This window comes from Melozone crissalis, unplaced genomic scaffold, assembly GCF_028551555.1.
Source record: "Melozone crissalis strain CALT ecotype California unplaced genomic scaffold, PUWL_Pcris_2 ptg000018l_1, whole genome shotgun sequence".
NCBI lineage: Eukaryota > Metazoa > Chordata > Aves > Passeriformes > Passerellidae > Melozone > Melozone crissalis.
In genome coordinates, this window is record NW_026535796.1 from 21,232,032 (window position 1) to 21,248,326 (window position 16,295).

Sequence of the window (16,295 nt, forward strand, 5' to 3'; positions counted from 1 at the left end):
AATTCCCCATGGCTTGCACATTTTATATGGGTGCCCTTTTTATTCATGAATAATAGTGTACTTACTACTTCACTGGATGTGGTGTGATAGGGAACAGCAGAGTGCACATGTGAAAGCCAGACCTTCCAGCATGTCACTTCAATGTCCCTGTGGGCACACAGGCCAAGGTGACACTGTCACCTTATACATAACATCGTGTAGCACCACCAATATACAAACCAGCTGTTTTAATTCTACCACCTCTCTATGTCTTCCATCACATTCAGTGCCTAATTTTAAAGTGCAAATTTAAAAATTTAGGGAAATTACTTTGGAGGAGAAAAAGTTTGGGGAGGTTGTTTTGTTCTTGAGAGTAATCATGACTCATTAGGCAAAGCAAGATAAAGTGAAGCTACCAGCTTTACTTTGAGACAAAGTATCTCCTGATAAAAGCCACAGTCAATTATTTTCTTACTGTATTGTTTCAATGAGACTGACACATAGTTTTTATCAGAATGGTTTTAAATTATGTTCTAAGACTAGATGCTCCCTTCCTTCAATAATGATTTTTTCTCCTTTTTTTTTTTTTTTTTTTTTTTTCCTTTTTTGTTGGTATTTATAATGCAGCCCTCAAAGAAAAGAGCTCGAGAATTTGTGCCATTTCATCTGTGGAAAGCACCAATGCCAGTGGGCCACACAATCCCCCAGCTCTACCACCACCTACGATAGTTTTGGACTGATCCCTGTAGGTGTAGCCTCTGTTGATCACTTACAAGAGTCAGGAACTGCTCTTATCCCTCACCACTTGTCAATGGATCTGTGTTTCACTTCAATCATTACAACATAGTCAGAACACTAAATTTCTATTCTGCTCTCAGAATGCCCCAAATAGCCAAAGTGTAGAGTATCTGCTGTATCTAATGTAACCTTCAGAAATGTACAGACTTAGGCCGTATTTAAAGTATCAGCCAGCAGGATTACTTGGCATTGGACTGTGCTCATCACTCCCTTTTCCTCCTGTCACAATCATGTGTGGAGCTAAGCCAGCCATACACACCACTTGCAGCTGTGCTGGGAGAGACTGGTCCACAGCTTCAACCACTTTTCTTTGTGGCCAAGCACTAGGAGAAGAGCACCATGTGGTCTATTCTGAAAATACCTCCAAACACAGAGATGAATTTGGCATTTCTGCTTGTTGGGATGATTCAGAAGGCAAGTTTTGAGTCAGTCAAGCTCTGGCTCACATGAGCTACACTTTGACTACAGTGGTCAAGGGCACAGCCAATCCCCTGTGGGTCCCCCCCAGCAGATGGGGCCAACAGGGCCTAAGTGTGCCACGGGCTCTGTACTGCCCAAGCACACAGTTCCACCTTGCCAAGCGTGGTTGGCTGCAAGCGAACAGAGTGGCTTGGCTTCAAAAGATGGATGAAATGACTGCTGGCTGTAGACACTCCTCCATGGTGCTTCTTGGTCAATGCTGCCCTTACTCATAATAAAGCTAGGAGAATACTTCTAAAGAAATAACAAAAAAAAGTGAACTAGCTAACTAAGAAAGTAGTTTCTGGTAAAGAGAACAGCTGCCTGGAAATAGTTTGTGCTGGGTGAAGAATGTCCAGAGTTCTTGCCATTGTGCTCTTGACTTACTTTTAGTAATGGATCCAAATAAAATTCTTCAGCAAATGCAAACTTAAATCAGAATGCTTTAGAATTCCTTCAGTAATCACAGATTAAATAGCAATATATTGAAATTAAACTGTGATTGTCTTGTAATAATTTACTTCACAGTGTTCAGTTAGAAACTGATTAGAGAATTGCCTACTACAATTATACTTGGAGCTTGAGATCTGTAACACTGTTGCCTGGGCCAATTCTACCATTCATCTCTGAACTTGGCTTCCAAGATTTCAACTCTTGCCACACCTTCACAAACAAAATAACTAAGAGTGTCATTCTGACCCCATCCCTTCCATGCCTGGGCTGGAACCAGCAGATATATTTGTCACTTCAATTTCAAAAAAAGATGGTACCACAAATTAGAAGAAAACTTGTTAAAAAAACAGAAAGGAACTGCAGAAAAATCTACTCAGGTGACTCCATCTGTTCTTCAAAGAGAAGAAGAAAAACTGCACTTTTGGCATCCCACAGTGAAATCAGGTGTGTCTTCATGGTTGTTCAATGCTTTTCACTAGAAGTAGCCACATAAGGGTGCTTTACTAAAACTGGTTACCCTGCAATATAGCACATTCGGTACCTCTTCAATACTTTTTTTACCAATGCCCTCATCATCTCATCTCATCTCATCTCATCTCATCATCCCACTGTCCCCACTAACTACATATACTTTCTCTCACTGCTTATACCTGTGCTTTCACAAAAAATTAGTATCCCCAAAATCAAAATTTTCTGTCCTCAAGCCCAGGTCTTCTGTTTGCTGTTAGTTTCTCTGTTACTTTCAGCCTCCTTAGTTACCGGAAGATTCCAGAGCTAAGAAGGGTTGTGTCCACCAGTGACCCAATCCAAAGCCAGAAACCAGCTGTAGGCTAATAGGCAACATATTCCAAATTAATGTCTTAGTAAGAGACAAAACCCAAAGTTAGCAGGTATTTTAGTCTTACAGAAACCATGCAATGAATTCCCATTACCTCTTAAAAATAAATAAATATATAAGTTATACATGGCCTTCTAAGGAATGCAGTTGAGTTCCAATGTGAGAAGCCCATTTCGAGACTTAAAGCCAGGAACAAATGCTCATCAAACCAATACCTTTTTTGTGCGTATGCAACTACGGGGCCTGTTTGGCATAACACTTCAAGGAATGAAAAGGCAAACTCACATATTAAAACTATTGAGAAAGTCCCATGACAAAATTAAACACAACAAAGCTCGTCAGGTGTCTCTAAACCACAACATTATTCTTCTGGCCTCAGAGTTTCCAATTCAGTGTTGGCCAGCAGCACCAAATAAGCTAAACCAGTTCTTTTATAATCCAAGAGTCAACAACAAGCACCACTAATCAGGAATTAAAAATAGCTGTGTATTAATTTAAATAAAGATCTCTTGCTAGCCAAACAGCAGGTAAACTCAGCTCCACTAGTCTCTACAGAAGGTCTCATAAGCTTGACAAAACCAGTGTGAGCAATTTTTGGTAACTAACTCTTTGGGTGAGAGATTGTGGAGATAAGTTGGTCTTTTAAAAGCTGCCCAAAGATTCTCTTCAAAACAAATACTTTTATAAAAGTTTATGTGCAAAGCTATCTGGAGTTATTTTAATAATTTAACACCCAATAAGAAAATGTCATCAGTTTCCTCCTTCTGCTCCTTCTGCTCCTTCCGCTCCTTCCGCTCCTTCTTCCTCTTCTCCTTTAACAACTAAAGTACCTAGGAGAAAAAAAAAATAGGAAAAGAAGAAGAGGAAGACATAGTTAATTATGATCTACCTGAAATTATGAACTTATCTGAATTATGAATTATGATCTTATCTGTCCTGTTGGAAAGAGTCAAGAGTTGTATTTCCTGCCTGTTTCTAACCACCATGAACTTCTGCATGCCTCAACTGCTCTTAACTAGAAAAGCCTTCGACTTATGAGCTCCTCTGCTGTTGGATGTTTTTCCAACTTCTTGGGTAACGGGGAACAAAAAGGTACTAAAGTATGGTCTGCAAAAATCAGCCCCACTTGGTCTCTGGGAGATGCACCAAGTCAGTTCAATTGCTAACAACATACCCTTCTCTTGTGGGGCCCCTACTTATGCTGCCTTTTCCAGGACATATATGCACAAACTTTAGTGTGGTTAGTAATACTACCAAGGGCACTTTTTGCCCACAGATATGTGCCCCATTCCTTTTTTTTTGTTTTACATTCTAAATTTTTCCTATTACAACAGCAAATGGACCACTGCAGGCCATCCTTCCTAGCAGTGCAATTCTCTCATCAGGCTTCCGCTTTCTAAGAATTTTTTTTACTGCAGTTGATCTGGTTTTAGATAGAGCCTGGTAATAGGCTTCACATCCACTGCTCCCTGTAGTGAAGCTGTCTGCTCTTGTTGACATGCCCCTTCCCTTCCCTTCCCTTCCCTTCCCTTCCCTTCCCTTCCCTTCCCTTCCCTTCCCTTCCCTTCCCTTCCCAGCTGTTATTCTGACTCTATGTTAGTGTTACCACTCCTGCTCTCCCCTTCATTGCTTTAGTACACAGGGGATAATAGTGAACAGCTACCATCTCCATTGACAGGAATTAACATATTTTAAAAGAGATTTCAGAATTATCTCATTTTTAGTCACTAAGCGGTTGAATAACTTTTCATAGCAGTGTCTTAAATAGGAGAGGATAGCTCACAAATTGAGGCTTACTGCAGTAATGGAGGGGGATATTCAAGCATTTAGGAAATTTGTATGCAGATTTGAAAATTTGCTCTTGCATCAAAAGCAAACCAGAACATATTCCTGTCTATCTCCATTATCTCATGTCACCTCTTTTGTTGGGAAAACTGTAATTCAGCTTGGCAGATGAAAGCCTTGTTAATTTATTTAATGTGAAATCTTTCCATTCCCTATTAGGTATTTGATAAAACTACTTGGGTAACTACAGAATAATGCACAACTCTAGGTTGCAAGACCACTTGGATTTAGCACTCCAAAATCCATCAAACACTGTGGCCAGGATCTCAGTAACTACTTCTGAATAACTCTGAAGAGGAGGGAGGAATTTCATGGGCACACAAATGAATCTCTGAGGTTATCTTTAATTTCCCTGTGGTTGTCGTTATATTAAGCTTTTAACTCACCATCCAGCTTTTTCAGCTTAGGTACCCGTTTGGTTGCTTCTTCAATCCAACTGCTCTGATCAGCAGCAAATTTCTCTTGTAGTGGATTGCCTACAAACACCAGTTCCTCTAGTACTGGCACCTCTGCTAGCCTCACAAACTCTGCTGCAACCACAAAGATGAAAACAACCACCAGATTGTGGAACATGGAAAGTACATCTGCACCACACATTCCTTTCACACTCAGTGCAAACATAAAGAGCATGGGATACAACAGGAGAGGGACTGCTTGGATTCTAACTGGTGTCAGGTTAAAGAACAGGGATGTGCTTTAAGAGAGGTTGGAGAAAGATGATTCAAAGCATGAACTTAATCTGACTTAGAAGTTAAATTCAATATTCTAACTATTTTTACTCTCTTGCATGAGTGGATGTTTAGGGATTTCGCACATGTCTGCAGGCTTGTCAGTTACAATTAAAGCTCCATGAGATACAGCACTATATTTCACTTGGTGACTTAACTCATGCATTCACCACACTACAGAAGTCTCTACAGAGTAGAGATGCATGGCTTACCCCAGTCTTTCACCAAATTATTTGACATATAAAGAACCTTCAGTTTCTTCATTACACGGATACCCCTCAGTTTCTCAATTAAGTTGTATGAGATCCACAGCTCCTCTAAAGTTTCAGCAACTGCCTCCTGGAAAACGACAGGACTACTCAGATAAGCAGAAGTACATCTTCCTTATTATTCACACTCTTTCTTCACCTTCTACAGGTAACATCACGTGAGAAAATATTAAGGTATATTGGTCCTCATTTCCTTTTAAGTAGGTCCCTAATTATAAGGCATGACAAATGCTCATGGGAATTAAAAGGCAAAGTTATATATGCAAATATATGTAAGGAGGAGAGAAATTGCTATATTAGAATAAAACAAGATGTAACTGGCTGCAGTAGTTCTTAAGGCAGAGGAGACAAATCTGCCTACTTGTGCACTGCATGCATGTGTGAAGAGAATGCAATTCAACAACTGCTTTGGAAAGGATGTTACACAGTGTGAGAGCATTTTTCATTCTGGTATTTTCTTGTATGTTTGTATGTGCTAGCCAGAAATCACATTCCTAATTCTCTCAAAACAAAGGTTTTTTAAAGCCAGTCATTACACATTAACTCTGCCTTTCACACTTAAGAGAGATGGCATCTCTGAAGGTGAGAACAGCTTTGAGGCGAAACAGTATCTCTTGAGAAAGAATTTATATAACCATTTTTAAAATGCTGATTGAAAAAAGTATTCTTCTGGCCTGAATTCAAATGTAACAAAATTGATCCAATTTTTTTCCTCAACTAATTTTCTCCTACTAGGTAGACTCAGTCCTGCCACCATCAACTCTAAAGCCATACTGTGTCAGGTGCCAGTTAATATAAAAGGGACTGACTCTAAGGAAGTGTGTTTTTACAGGACTGCCAATATTTGTATTAAAGAAGCACAGCCTAAGTATCTTCAGGTAGAAAATTCTGCATGCAAAATGTCTGCAGGAATTATATTCATGTAAAGCCAGCAGAATTTAAATGGCTTTACAGATAGACAGCAATTTTCAAATAGAACTTCTGATTATCTTTATTAAAGACAATAAAATCTCTCTTCCAAAAATTTTTCAGTGTAGGAAATTAAGGTAGAAAAATTTCCAAACATTAAGGGAATTTGAACCAAAAAAAAGTGAACAACTATCTGAAAATTCAGAAGCAATGTGTAAGAGTGTGAAGAGATGATAGCAAAAGGAGAACATAAAAGGTTAGTGCCTAACCTTTTATTCACTTAATTTTATTGAATTCAGCAAAGACTTGTATGAACACGGGGAAATTATCCCATATTCTATTTTATTAATGAAGTATTGATACTAAAAAGCACATACCAATCCATTCAGGTTCTTTATGTTATTTCTTCCCAAAGACAGAATCCTCAAATTTTCTGCAATAAATTAAAAAAAATCTCATTAATAAATGGGGTTTCTTTAAAATAAGAAGGTGCTGTAAGTCAGGTAAAATGCCATATTCTGCTTACAAACTGCACTCTGAACAGGCTACCTTAAGAAAGAATGACCTAAGAGAAACAAACCCTCCTGACCTAAACAGATCAGCAAGAATTGATGCAGGGGAAAGCTCAGAAATACACTCATGAATACAAAGCTGCTCAGCTATAGGTTACCTAGTTGAAATTCAGTTTTGATAAATACTGAACAAAAATTATTATTTCACCTTGCACCTGAACTCTAACTGCTGACTTGCTTCTTTTATCTTACATAATTCATGTCCCTTCTTCTCCAGGCAAAAGTGGTGCTGATCTTATTTTAAGGCAGCAGATTTGGTTTCTATACTACAGGCAGCATATAAAGCGGCCTTACAGATGCCTCATGAGAGACATTCAACTTAGTTCTAGTTTGTCTGGCTTTAGCATCAAATACTTGGTATAGACTGGATGTTTTGAATCTACATTAATATAAATATTTAAGATGCTTTAACAGCTTTTAATGTTTTATACCACTAAAAAATGTCATTGGTTTCACTTCTATGTATAATTGCCTAATTATTTTTTCTCATGGTAGTTACACAATTAAAGTATTAAAGAACAGTTATTTGGAAAGACTATTGGAATATATTTCCCTGACTAGTATTCCCGATTCTTTTGAAGTCTGAGCTTATTATGCAAAGAAATAAGTTTATCAAGCTCTTTGATAGATCTCTTGGTGTGCAGTTGGAAAGCATGAGATTCCAGGTTCCTTATCTATCCAGCTGGCATTTTAATAGGAACAGAAAAACCTGGAAGCTCCACTTCAAAGCCTGCTCCTCTTTGTCAGCCTTGTGCCACAGTCAAAATCTTGAAGACAGACCATTAAGACTTCTGTTCCAAAATCAGTAACCCAAGAGTTTCAAAGACAGGTGTCCAAGCAAGAAAAAAACTATTTCCAGACAGATGACACATCCATTTATAAAGTATGAACAAAATGAAACCAAGTATACCCAATCCTCTGCAAACTGGAATGACATTTTCTCCATCCAGTTCTACAACACTCCAACCTCACTGCAACCAATAATGCATTTGCAGAGTTGTTGAACTGCAGACTGTCTCCATCAGGAGCATGGAAAATAGTCATGACATCACTCTAGAACTGATTAGGTGTTGAATAGCACAGTAAGGCTCATGGGAAGGTACTGAAGTGCTTACTGAATAGAATTTTTTGAATGTTGCACTGTGAGACAAGTGTCAAGGCTAGTGCAAGGATACCTGCTGCAATACACCACTGCTGCTCAGCATGCATTCTCCAGTAAGACTGGTCATTTTAAAGGTCACTTGTAATGTTCTATGAGGAGGGAATAAAAAAGGATAATAACAGGTATAAATAAACCTGGACACATGTAACAAATGATGGCATATCTCCTAGCCAGGCAACTAGAAAACAAACACAATGGACAGCTGGCTTGTCACTTACTTAGGTTGTTCAAGTTGGCGATTCTATCAATGCAGTTTGTAGACAGTGATAGTTTCCTTTAAAAAAAGAATAATCAATTCACAATATATAAGGGATCACTACACTGGAAGAGTTCCATGTCCCAACACCACTACATTAGAAATAATTATATGTTCTTGTCTTATTAGATGGTAAACTAACTGGATGTGTAAGAGACTCAAAATATCCTCAAATCATTAAGCTTTATTTAGTTTCTGGGAAAGTACCATGAGTTACTTACATTAAATACTGGATTATCTTTTGATGCCTAGCCTTATGAAGTGCATGGATGTTTATTTCTGAAATTACTCTAATCTCTTTCTGGAAGTCTTGCTGAAATTGCCTCTTTTTTTCCATGGATTTTGGAGTGGATCATAAACATTTAGCTGATAGACTCCAAACACCAATCTATAATTATATACTGATAAACAGCATATAATTTTTCTGGGGACAAATATTAATGCAGAATCTACCCTAACACCTTCTGAGTTAAATTACAGGGGTCTTTGAATTAAAAAGGGCAATTGTGTGCAGAAAGAGAAGCTCAGTTAAGAAAGAAAGAAGAGAAAGTTGCTGCTTTGAAGGCCACACTTAAACAGAGTAAACACATACCTGCAGTGGACAGCAGAAAAACTGAAAGGAAGAGAGGAGGATATTTTGTTTCCAGCATGTTTTTAATTGAACTTACTCGCAGTTAACAAGAGCAGAGAGGGCGCCATCCATCTTTTCCACGGGAGGAATCTGCCCATACAGTTTCACTTCCTTTGCCTCTGAAGCTTTCTGGCCACTTTTCTCTTCCTAAAGAAAAGAGAAGGTGAGGAAGAGTCTCACTGCTACATGCAATTACCAAAAACTACTACACTAAAATAATTACTCTAAAAATGAATACTATAGAAGGAATTCACATATAATACTGGAAGGAGAAAGCATTTTGAGTACTGTTATCAGGATTCCTGCTAGTGTAGCATAAAAAGGGTAAAGCTAGCTTATTTTCAAGGTATCAAAATAACTTATACATTACATATGTTGGATTTTAAAAGTTGTGTAACACTTGAGCAATTTAGTAAAGGAGTCATCTGCCACAAGGAATGGAGAATAGATTGAAGGCTAAAATTCTGGGTTAAGATATTTCCATGGAAACTGACATACAGAAACCTCAGCTAGGGCCAATCTATAGCAGAAGCAGATTTAAAAGCTCTGACAAAAAAGTCTCCTTCTCACTTCACCTAGAAATCTCAGAACTCGTGCCCAGCTCACGACACAAACCAGATACAGGGGAGTGTGTTTTGGGGGAGAACTTCAACAGATTCACAGCATTAAGAATCTAAAAAAAATATTCTAATTAGCCATTAAGAAAGAGTGGGGGAAGATGTCACACTTAAGACAATACAGCAAAAGACAGATTTTCTATTGACAACCTAGGTTGATAATTCAGAGTCTTGAAAAAATGGACATAACTTCGGCATTTAGGTTTATTAAAAAATATCATCAATTAAAGCTTTTAAAATTCTGAAGTGATGGCAATTATTGACTAAACGCTTGGAACAAGTATCTGTTTAGAGAGTAGCAGCAGTTTTGACAGCTGCCTCCCTGACGGCACAAAGGGAGCATTTTCTCAGTTCACTCAGTGTTCACTGCAAGGACTGGAGGTCCATTAACAAAGGAGAAATCTTGGCACTTTCAAAACAAGGACTCTTGTTTTCTCCTCCATTTCATGCATCTACTGAAAAGAGTGATATCTGAGTGTGCCCCAGTTTATATGGCTACTTAAGTAATTAAGTTAATCACATCCCATAAGTCTTTCAGTATCCCACAGCAGAACATCAGGTTTTGATAACATTGTTTTTCCTCTTATGTGCCCAAAATACTTCACAAAACTTAATTTAATTTTAAAAGATCATGTTGTCTTGCACACTTACTTATATTCCAGTTTCTGTCCAAATTCAGTGTAACAGCATTTTTACTCAAAATTAATGATTTAGCAAATAAGCACATCAGATGTTTTGCTGGAATATGGTGATACATGTTCAAACAAAGTATCTATATCAATGTGAAACTTCCATTTTCTTTTCTAAGAACAGTACTGTATCTGTTTGTATTTACATTCAGTTTGTAATTTATGAGCTCATACCAACAAATAAAAATACATTTTTCCTTAAAAACATGAAAGGGAGAGAACTTCCAACACGGACTGGGCCAGCAGTGAGCTCACAGCAGTGAGCACCTTCAGGAAGAAAATTCATCCACATTGCCAAGTACTTCTGGAAGCAATTGCACAGCCACAATATGCCACAGAGAAAATATAGGTAGAACAGACATGTTTTTATAAGAACAGGTTACATGTTTGCCAAGTTGAAGCTGCTTTGATTTCAAGTTGCTTTGATTTAACTAATGTCACCCTGACTGCCGGGCATAGGTAAACCCTTATACCAAAAGGGAAGAAAAACATTTGGAATGCAACACAACACCAAATGCAATTGTACAAGCCACATGGATCCAGATTAGGAAGAGTAAAAGGAAGATTTAGACCCACCCCTAATAACTTGAACAGAAAAGCAAATTCAGCACTTTATGCCTAATGTTAATGGAAACTCACTGACACAGGCTGATTCTGAGACATGTGACAGAGGGGCAAATGGAAAATAAATCTGTTAATAGGAAACATGGAGCTGAAGTTCTGGAGGGCAGAAAGACTGAGGGAGGAAAAGCAAGCTACTTTTATACACAGTTTATACCTCTACTAATGCTTATGTCTGTAAGTTGTTGCATTCTAGTTCTTACTAGGAGAGCAGCAGTGAAGTCTGTGGGATATACCAACATAACTGGAAAACCCCTGAAATACTGAAGGTACTAAACAATGATAAAACTCAAAATTGAAGGAATCTTGAGTTACAGGCTAGTACTTTGAGCTTCTGGCTTACAAGTGTACCTACCCATGTGTTGTGGTTTGAGAGGAAGTAAGTTTTCTGAGATGCTGTGGTCACACCAATAAGTGTTCAGATTTGAGTATTGGCACCCGGTTTGGCCACTGAAGACATTGGATACGCCTCTGAGAACACAGGGGTTAAAAAGCAGAGCACTCGCGGGAGAAGTCTCTTTGAATTTCGAGAGGGAAGCAGGTCGGACCTCCCCTGCCCAGCTGTCTGCTCTGGGCAGGGGAGGGGCAGCCATGCGGCCGGGAGAGGTTGGCCTGGCCCCGAGGGTGGAAGGGTGGCATCGGACAGCCCCCACCCTAGGAGACAGAGAGAGAGAGAGAGAGAGAGAGAGCCTGTGCCTGAGACTGTTACTTTGAAATTTGATATAATGTGCTGGCAGCACAGCCCAGCCTGCGGAGAAGGAGGAAGCTGCAGCGAGAAGGTGTCCGGCCGCATGTGGGAGTCTCCAGGCGGGCAGAGCCTGAGTTTTAACCCCTTTTTAGACAATGAAAACTTTACAGAACATTAACCTTTCCTAGAAGAGAGATAGAGTAGAAGACGAAGAAAGAAATGGGCAAGTGTGATGAAGGTCTGAGCAAGTGAGAGATGTCGGAAGAGTGGAGAAGAATCTTAGGCAGGAAGAGATGATAGAGTAGCTTAGCTAGACTCTTCTTGTTATAGCCATAGACAGAACCACGTTCCTTGTGACACAGAGACTGCACCCAGGGGAAGGCGATGGCTCAGAACCAAGAGGGTTCAGTGTTAGTACCCCTCAGCCCCAGGGGGTGAAATTTGGGGGGACAGGTGTCCCAAAAGTGAGACTGTGCCCTTTTTTAGTACGGGACAAAACATCCTTAAAAAGACAACCCTAGAAGCAGCTCTGGTCCATGTGCAGTAGTGAGAGCACTGGACATAGAAAGAAGAGGTCATGACAGCAGATGTTCTCTGGACGGTGCCACATGTGACATAGAAACACACGAGGTTTCAACGGTGTTTCCAGGGAAAGCCTATGGCACAAGAAAGACTCCCCTCCTCTTGATTAATTGAGAATTGATTATCTACAGGGTGGTGATGGACCGAGAGTCGGTGATTTAGGGGATGGACGTACTGGAAATTTGGTGGGGGGAGGAGGAAATGTATTTGTAAGGTTTTAATTTTTCCTGTGTGTTCCTTTTTACATATAGTTGTAGTGTAGTTAATCAAGTTTTCTTTCCTTTATTTCTAAGTAGGAGCCTGCTTTGCTTATTCCTGGTCACAGCTCACAGCAGAAACCAGAGAGAGTGTATTTTCATGGGAGCACTAGCATTGTGCCAGCGTGAAACCATGACACCACGCTATCACATTCAGATCTTCCAGAGGCCAAAACATTTATAAATCATTGCTCTAGCAGCTGGCCAGAATTAGCAGGAAAGCATATGTACAACAAACAGCACATCTGTGCCTTCATCTAAAATTCAGAGACTGGGGAAAGATTCTCACTGGTTTCACTGGACAGCGAACCTGACCCTTGAGCATCCCTCATCATCATTTGGCATTACATCCCCATCCTTGCCAACACATAGCTTTTTGGAAGACCAGGTCAGCCACAACCAAATGAGCTTCTGTATGAATAGAGTATTTAAGAAGAAAAAAACCCAAAGAAACTCATTCTGAGTTAAGCTTTGCACAATATGAGGGACTATATGTCAAAAGACATGTAGAAGATTCACTGAATTCAGTACAGTGAGAATTTCATACTTGTTTATTCCGTGGGAAAGACTGCAATTGGATAAAATGAACAGAGCATAATTAAAACATAATAGGTCCCCAACTTTAGATCTCTTTTGTGACTTCAGGCCCATGCATATCCAGCAGAACAAGGCAGGAGGGCAAAACAGACTAATCTTTACCAGTTATATCAATTTAACAGGAACATACATAAAGTCCAACAGAATGTACTATATAACAACAACAACAGTAACCATCATTTTACTTTGTGAAACTTCTTAAAGCCAATGTTTCATGCAAACATATTCCTTACAATGTTTGACAAACAAAATTAGCTGAATACAGTCAAACCTCACGCCGCTAGACACTGTTCTAGTTCTTACCCATTTGGCTAGAGCTTCTTTGATGGTCGTTGCTTTCGCCTAAAAGTGAAACAAACTTAAGTGAATATTCATTGAATTTTTTAAGTGGCTTGTTCACTGCAAATCTTTCCTTTTCCTTCCCTCTCCCTATCCTGCTCGTTTGCCCCCCTTCCACCACTTTCCTGTATTATCTCGGGTCAGCCAAGTCAAAGAAGTTGGAACCCCCCAGTGTCCTGTACTTTGCTGCATTTTCAGAAGCAAACAATGAGCCTAATGTCAGGACATTATCTTCCTGATCTTACTCTCTGTCCCATGGCACACTGCTTATTAGCTTTTATGGTGAAATTCAGCTTAAAGGCATAAGAAGTTACTGCAATGAAAATTGTGGTCTAATGCTCTTAAACCCTCACGCTTCCTACTGTGCATTAGCAGCTTCCCACCTGAAAGGAAGTCTGTGACCAGAAAATTATACAGCCTCCTAAAATTCACTGAAGAAAATAAGGTACAGCTTGCCAAAACTCAAGAGCAATCTGGATTATATATATTTGGGGTTTCTTTCCAATGATTTCACATTGAGTTACACCATGTGATGTGAAAACATGTATGTGGTGTTATTATTCAGTTTGGAAAAACCTGAGGGCTGCTTTTTAAGGACTGATCCACTGACCAACTTTCTGTTGTCACTAACTCTTACTTTTCCACCTCACATCAGAGTCTCAGTGAAACCACATAAAGATATCCAAAACAGTAGTATATAAACAACATGCCTAATGCTTCTCTAAACATTAAACATAATCCAAGATGTCTTGGATTAAAAAGGTTTCAGAGATCAATCTGCTACAAACAGTGATGAACAGCCTTCTTTCTACAAATATAGGAAGACACTAGTTTTGGCATCTCTGTTGCTCCTAAGTGTAGCAGGGCATGGATAAAAGCAGCCTTTCAGGTAATCAGATATATAACCCCCCCTTACTGTTGAAGTTAAAAACAACAAACTAACTTCCCCCAAAAATCTTACAGGCAGCCACCTCAGTCACAGAGCTTTAGTATTGGGTACTTTACTCTGGACCACAGGAAACTCTGGTCCCAGCAATAAAAGGCAACAGCTGAGGCAGCTTTATATAAGAAAAGGCCACAGCCACTGAACACCCAGCAACAGCCTAAGAGCCAACAACACCAGGGAGCCCGAGCATGCATCTCAAAAATCAACATGCACCTCCATTTAGACATCCTCAGATGTTCCACTCTTTCTGCCCACGGACAGGCACTCATTTCAATCTGGTCCATACCAAGTGATAGCTAGCTCTCAGTCCTATTGGGGATGACCTGCAAACTTGAGCCTCAGCAGTAGCTCCCCAGTGTCTGCCAGAGATACACATCTGCATGACCTCCTCTGGTTCAGAATATCACATCCCTAAGCTCCCACTACAACAGCCTCATTCAAGCCAATTAACAGCTACCAGTGTGGAGGCAAAAACAGCTGGCTTCCAGTTAACTGGGGATTTTTGGGCAGAAACTTCATTGCCTTTTTCATAATTATGGCAGCCAGTCACCACAGCATTTGGGTACATGATCTCAGTCATTCATGTTGAAGACAGAAATGCATTTATAAGATCAGTGGCTGCTGCTGTTTTGAAGTCATGCCTAAAAACAGTTTGGACTTTAAAGCTACTGATCCATGTGAACACAAGGAGCAGCTTCTTCCCTGACCTCTGGACACTTATCTCTGTTGATTTGATGAAAACATGGATATCAGCACAGCAGGTTATCTCTCTCTCTCTCTGGAGAGCACATATCAGGGATTTCATTTTCTTTGAGATGCACTTGAAATTTCTGTAGGTAAATCAGAGTATCTTCTGCCACAGGAGGTTACTCAAGGGAAACTTCCTCCAAGAAGCTTATCTGCAGGGTTCTTCTACCTGCTTATTGAACAATTTTCTACAGGTATTTAGACTAAAGAAAGTCATAATACTTTATTTTAAAATATTCAAAATGCCAAGTGATCAGTGGGCATCCCTGAAGAGTCACCATCAACATGGCAGAAACAAGAAACAGAATCTGTGAAGGGGAAAAATAACCACACCTGTACTAGTTGGACACATAGTATCTACAAAATTTAGACCCCCAGGAAAAAGCAAAACAGCAACATTTCGCCTTTATTTGCAGACATTTATTTGTATTTAAAATAGATGAAATCGGAATTGCACAGCAACAGATACCAAGGTAATCGCTGCAGTGATCACCGACACCGCCGCCTTAAAACCACGTACTAGCGGAGGTTTGGGAGTTCGTGACTCCCCTCTTTCCTCGCTTCTCCCCGAAATCCCCCTTTCCAAAGGCGCAGCAGCAGGCCACCGGCCCCCGCCTCAGCCGCCGCCCCTTGCCCCGCGCTGCCTCCCGGACGGCTCTCGCCGAGCCCCGGCTGCTCGGTGGGGCCCGACCCCGGAGGGCTCCGCGCCGCCACCGCCGGCCCGGGGGCCGCTCCGACCCCCGCCGCCGGGCCCCGGCGCCGCCCCGGCCGCAGGACTCACCATGGTGCCGTGGATACCGCGAACGCTACGGTTGCTACGGGCGCGGGGAACGCCCCGCCCGGAACTCGCGTAGCGGCCCGCGGCGCCTTGTGGGACGGGCGGCGCTGGCCGGGGCCTAGCCTGGCACGGGGCTCACGGCCCGGCCGCGGCGCTGGGGAGTCCCAGGGCAGCTGCGAGGGCCCCCAGCTGTGGCCGGTGCAGCTCATCCAGCCCCCGAGCACTCGTCTTAATGGAATGGGATGGGCGTTTGGCCTGGCAAAGAATTACTGTGGCGGGTTCCGGGCTCCTGAGTACAAGAGCAGCTACTGGAGAGGGGCCAGCGGAGAGCCGCAAAGATGATGGATGAGGGGGTCTGGAGTCTCTCTCTGGTGACGAGAGGCTGCGGGACCTTGGCCTGTTTCGTCCACAGCAGAGGAGAGCTCACCAGTAGATAGAAATTTCTCAAAGGTGGGTGCCAAGAGGACGGTGCCAGACTCTTTTCAAGGGTTCAGAAGATCACATCTCCTTGTCCTGCCCGGTGACAGGACGAGGA

At 41.0% G+C, this 16,295-nt stretch overlaps 1 protein-coding gene across 2 annotated transcripts; it reads right to left on the reverse strand.

The window, feature by feature from the left end:
• Positions 1-1,299: 1,299 nt before the first annotated feature.
• On the reverse strand, positions 1,300-15,830 carry DNAL1 (dynein axonemal light chain 1). Of its 2 annotated transcripts, none has more exons than XM_054275672.1 (8): positions 15,764-15,830; positions 13,254-13,292; positions 8,937-9,046; positions 8,231-8,286; positions 6,656-6,711; positions 5,313-5,439; positions 4,759-4,899; positions 1,300-3,357 (listed from the first exon to the last, which is right to left on the reverse strand). In XM_054275672.1, exons 1-8 carry the CDS (start codon positions 15,764-15,766, stop codon positions 3,278-3,280), a joined length of 612 nt encoding a protein of 203 aa, XP_054131647.1. In that variant the 5' UTR covers positions 15,767-15,830; the 3' UTR covers positions 1,300-3,277. The 2 variants fall into 2 exon arrangements, with proteins under 2 accessions (XP_054131647.1, XP_054131646.1); XM_054275671.1 differs by having other exon boundaries at positions 4,759-4,902; positions 15,764-15,829.
• Positions 15,831-16,295: the final 465 nt, after the last annotated feature.

What these genes read in the sequence shown, in the direction of transcription:
- DNAL1 (XM_054275671.1), bottom strand. An exon ending in CGCCAACTTGAACAACCTAA is followed by an intron (nt 6,712 to 8,230) that starts GTAAGTGACAAG and finishes AATTTATTGCAG; the next exon opens with AAAATTTGAGGATTCTGTCT. An exon ending in TAATTTGGTGAAAGACTGGG is followed by an intron (nt 4,903 to 5,312) that starts GTAAGCCATGCA and finishes TTGTGGTTGCAG; the next exon opens with CAGAGTTTGTGAGGCTAGCA.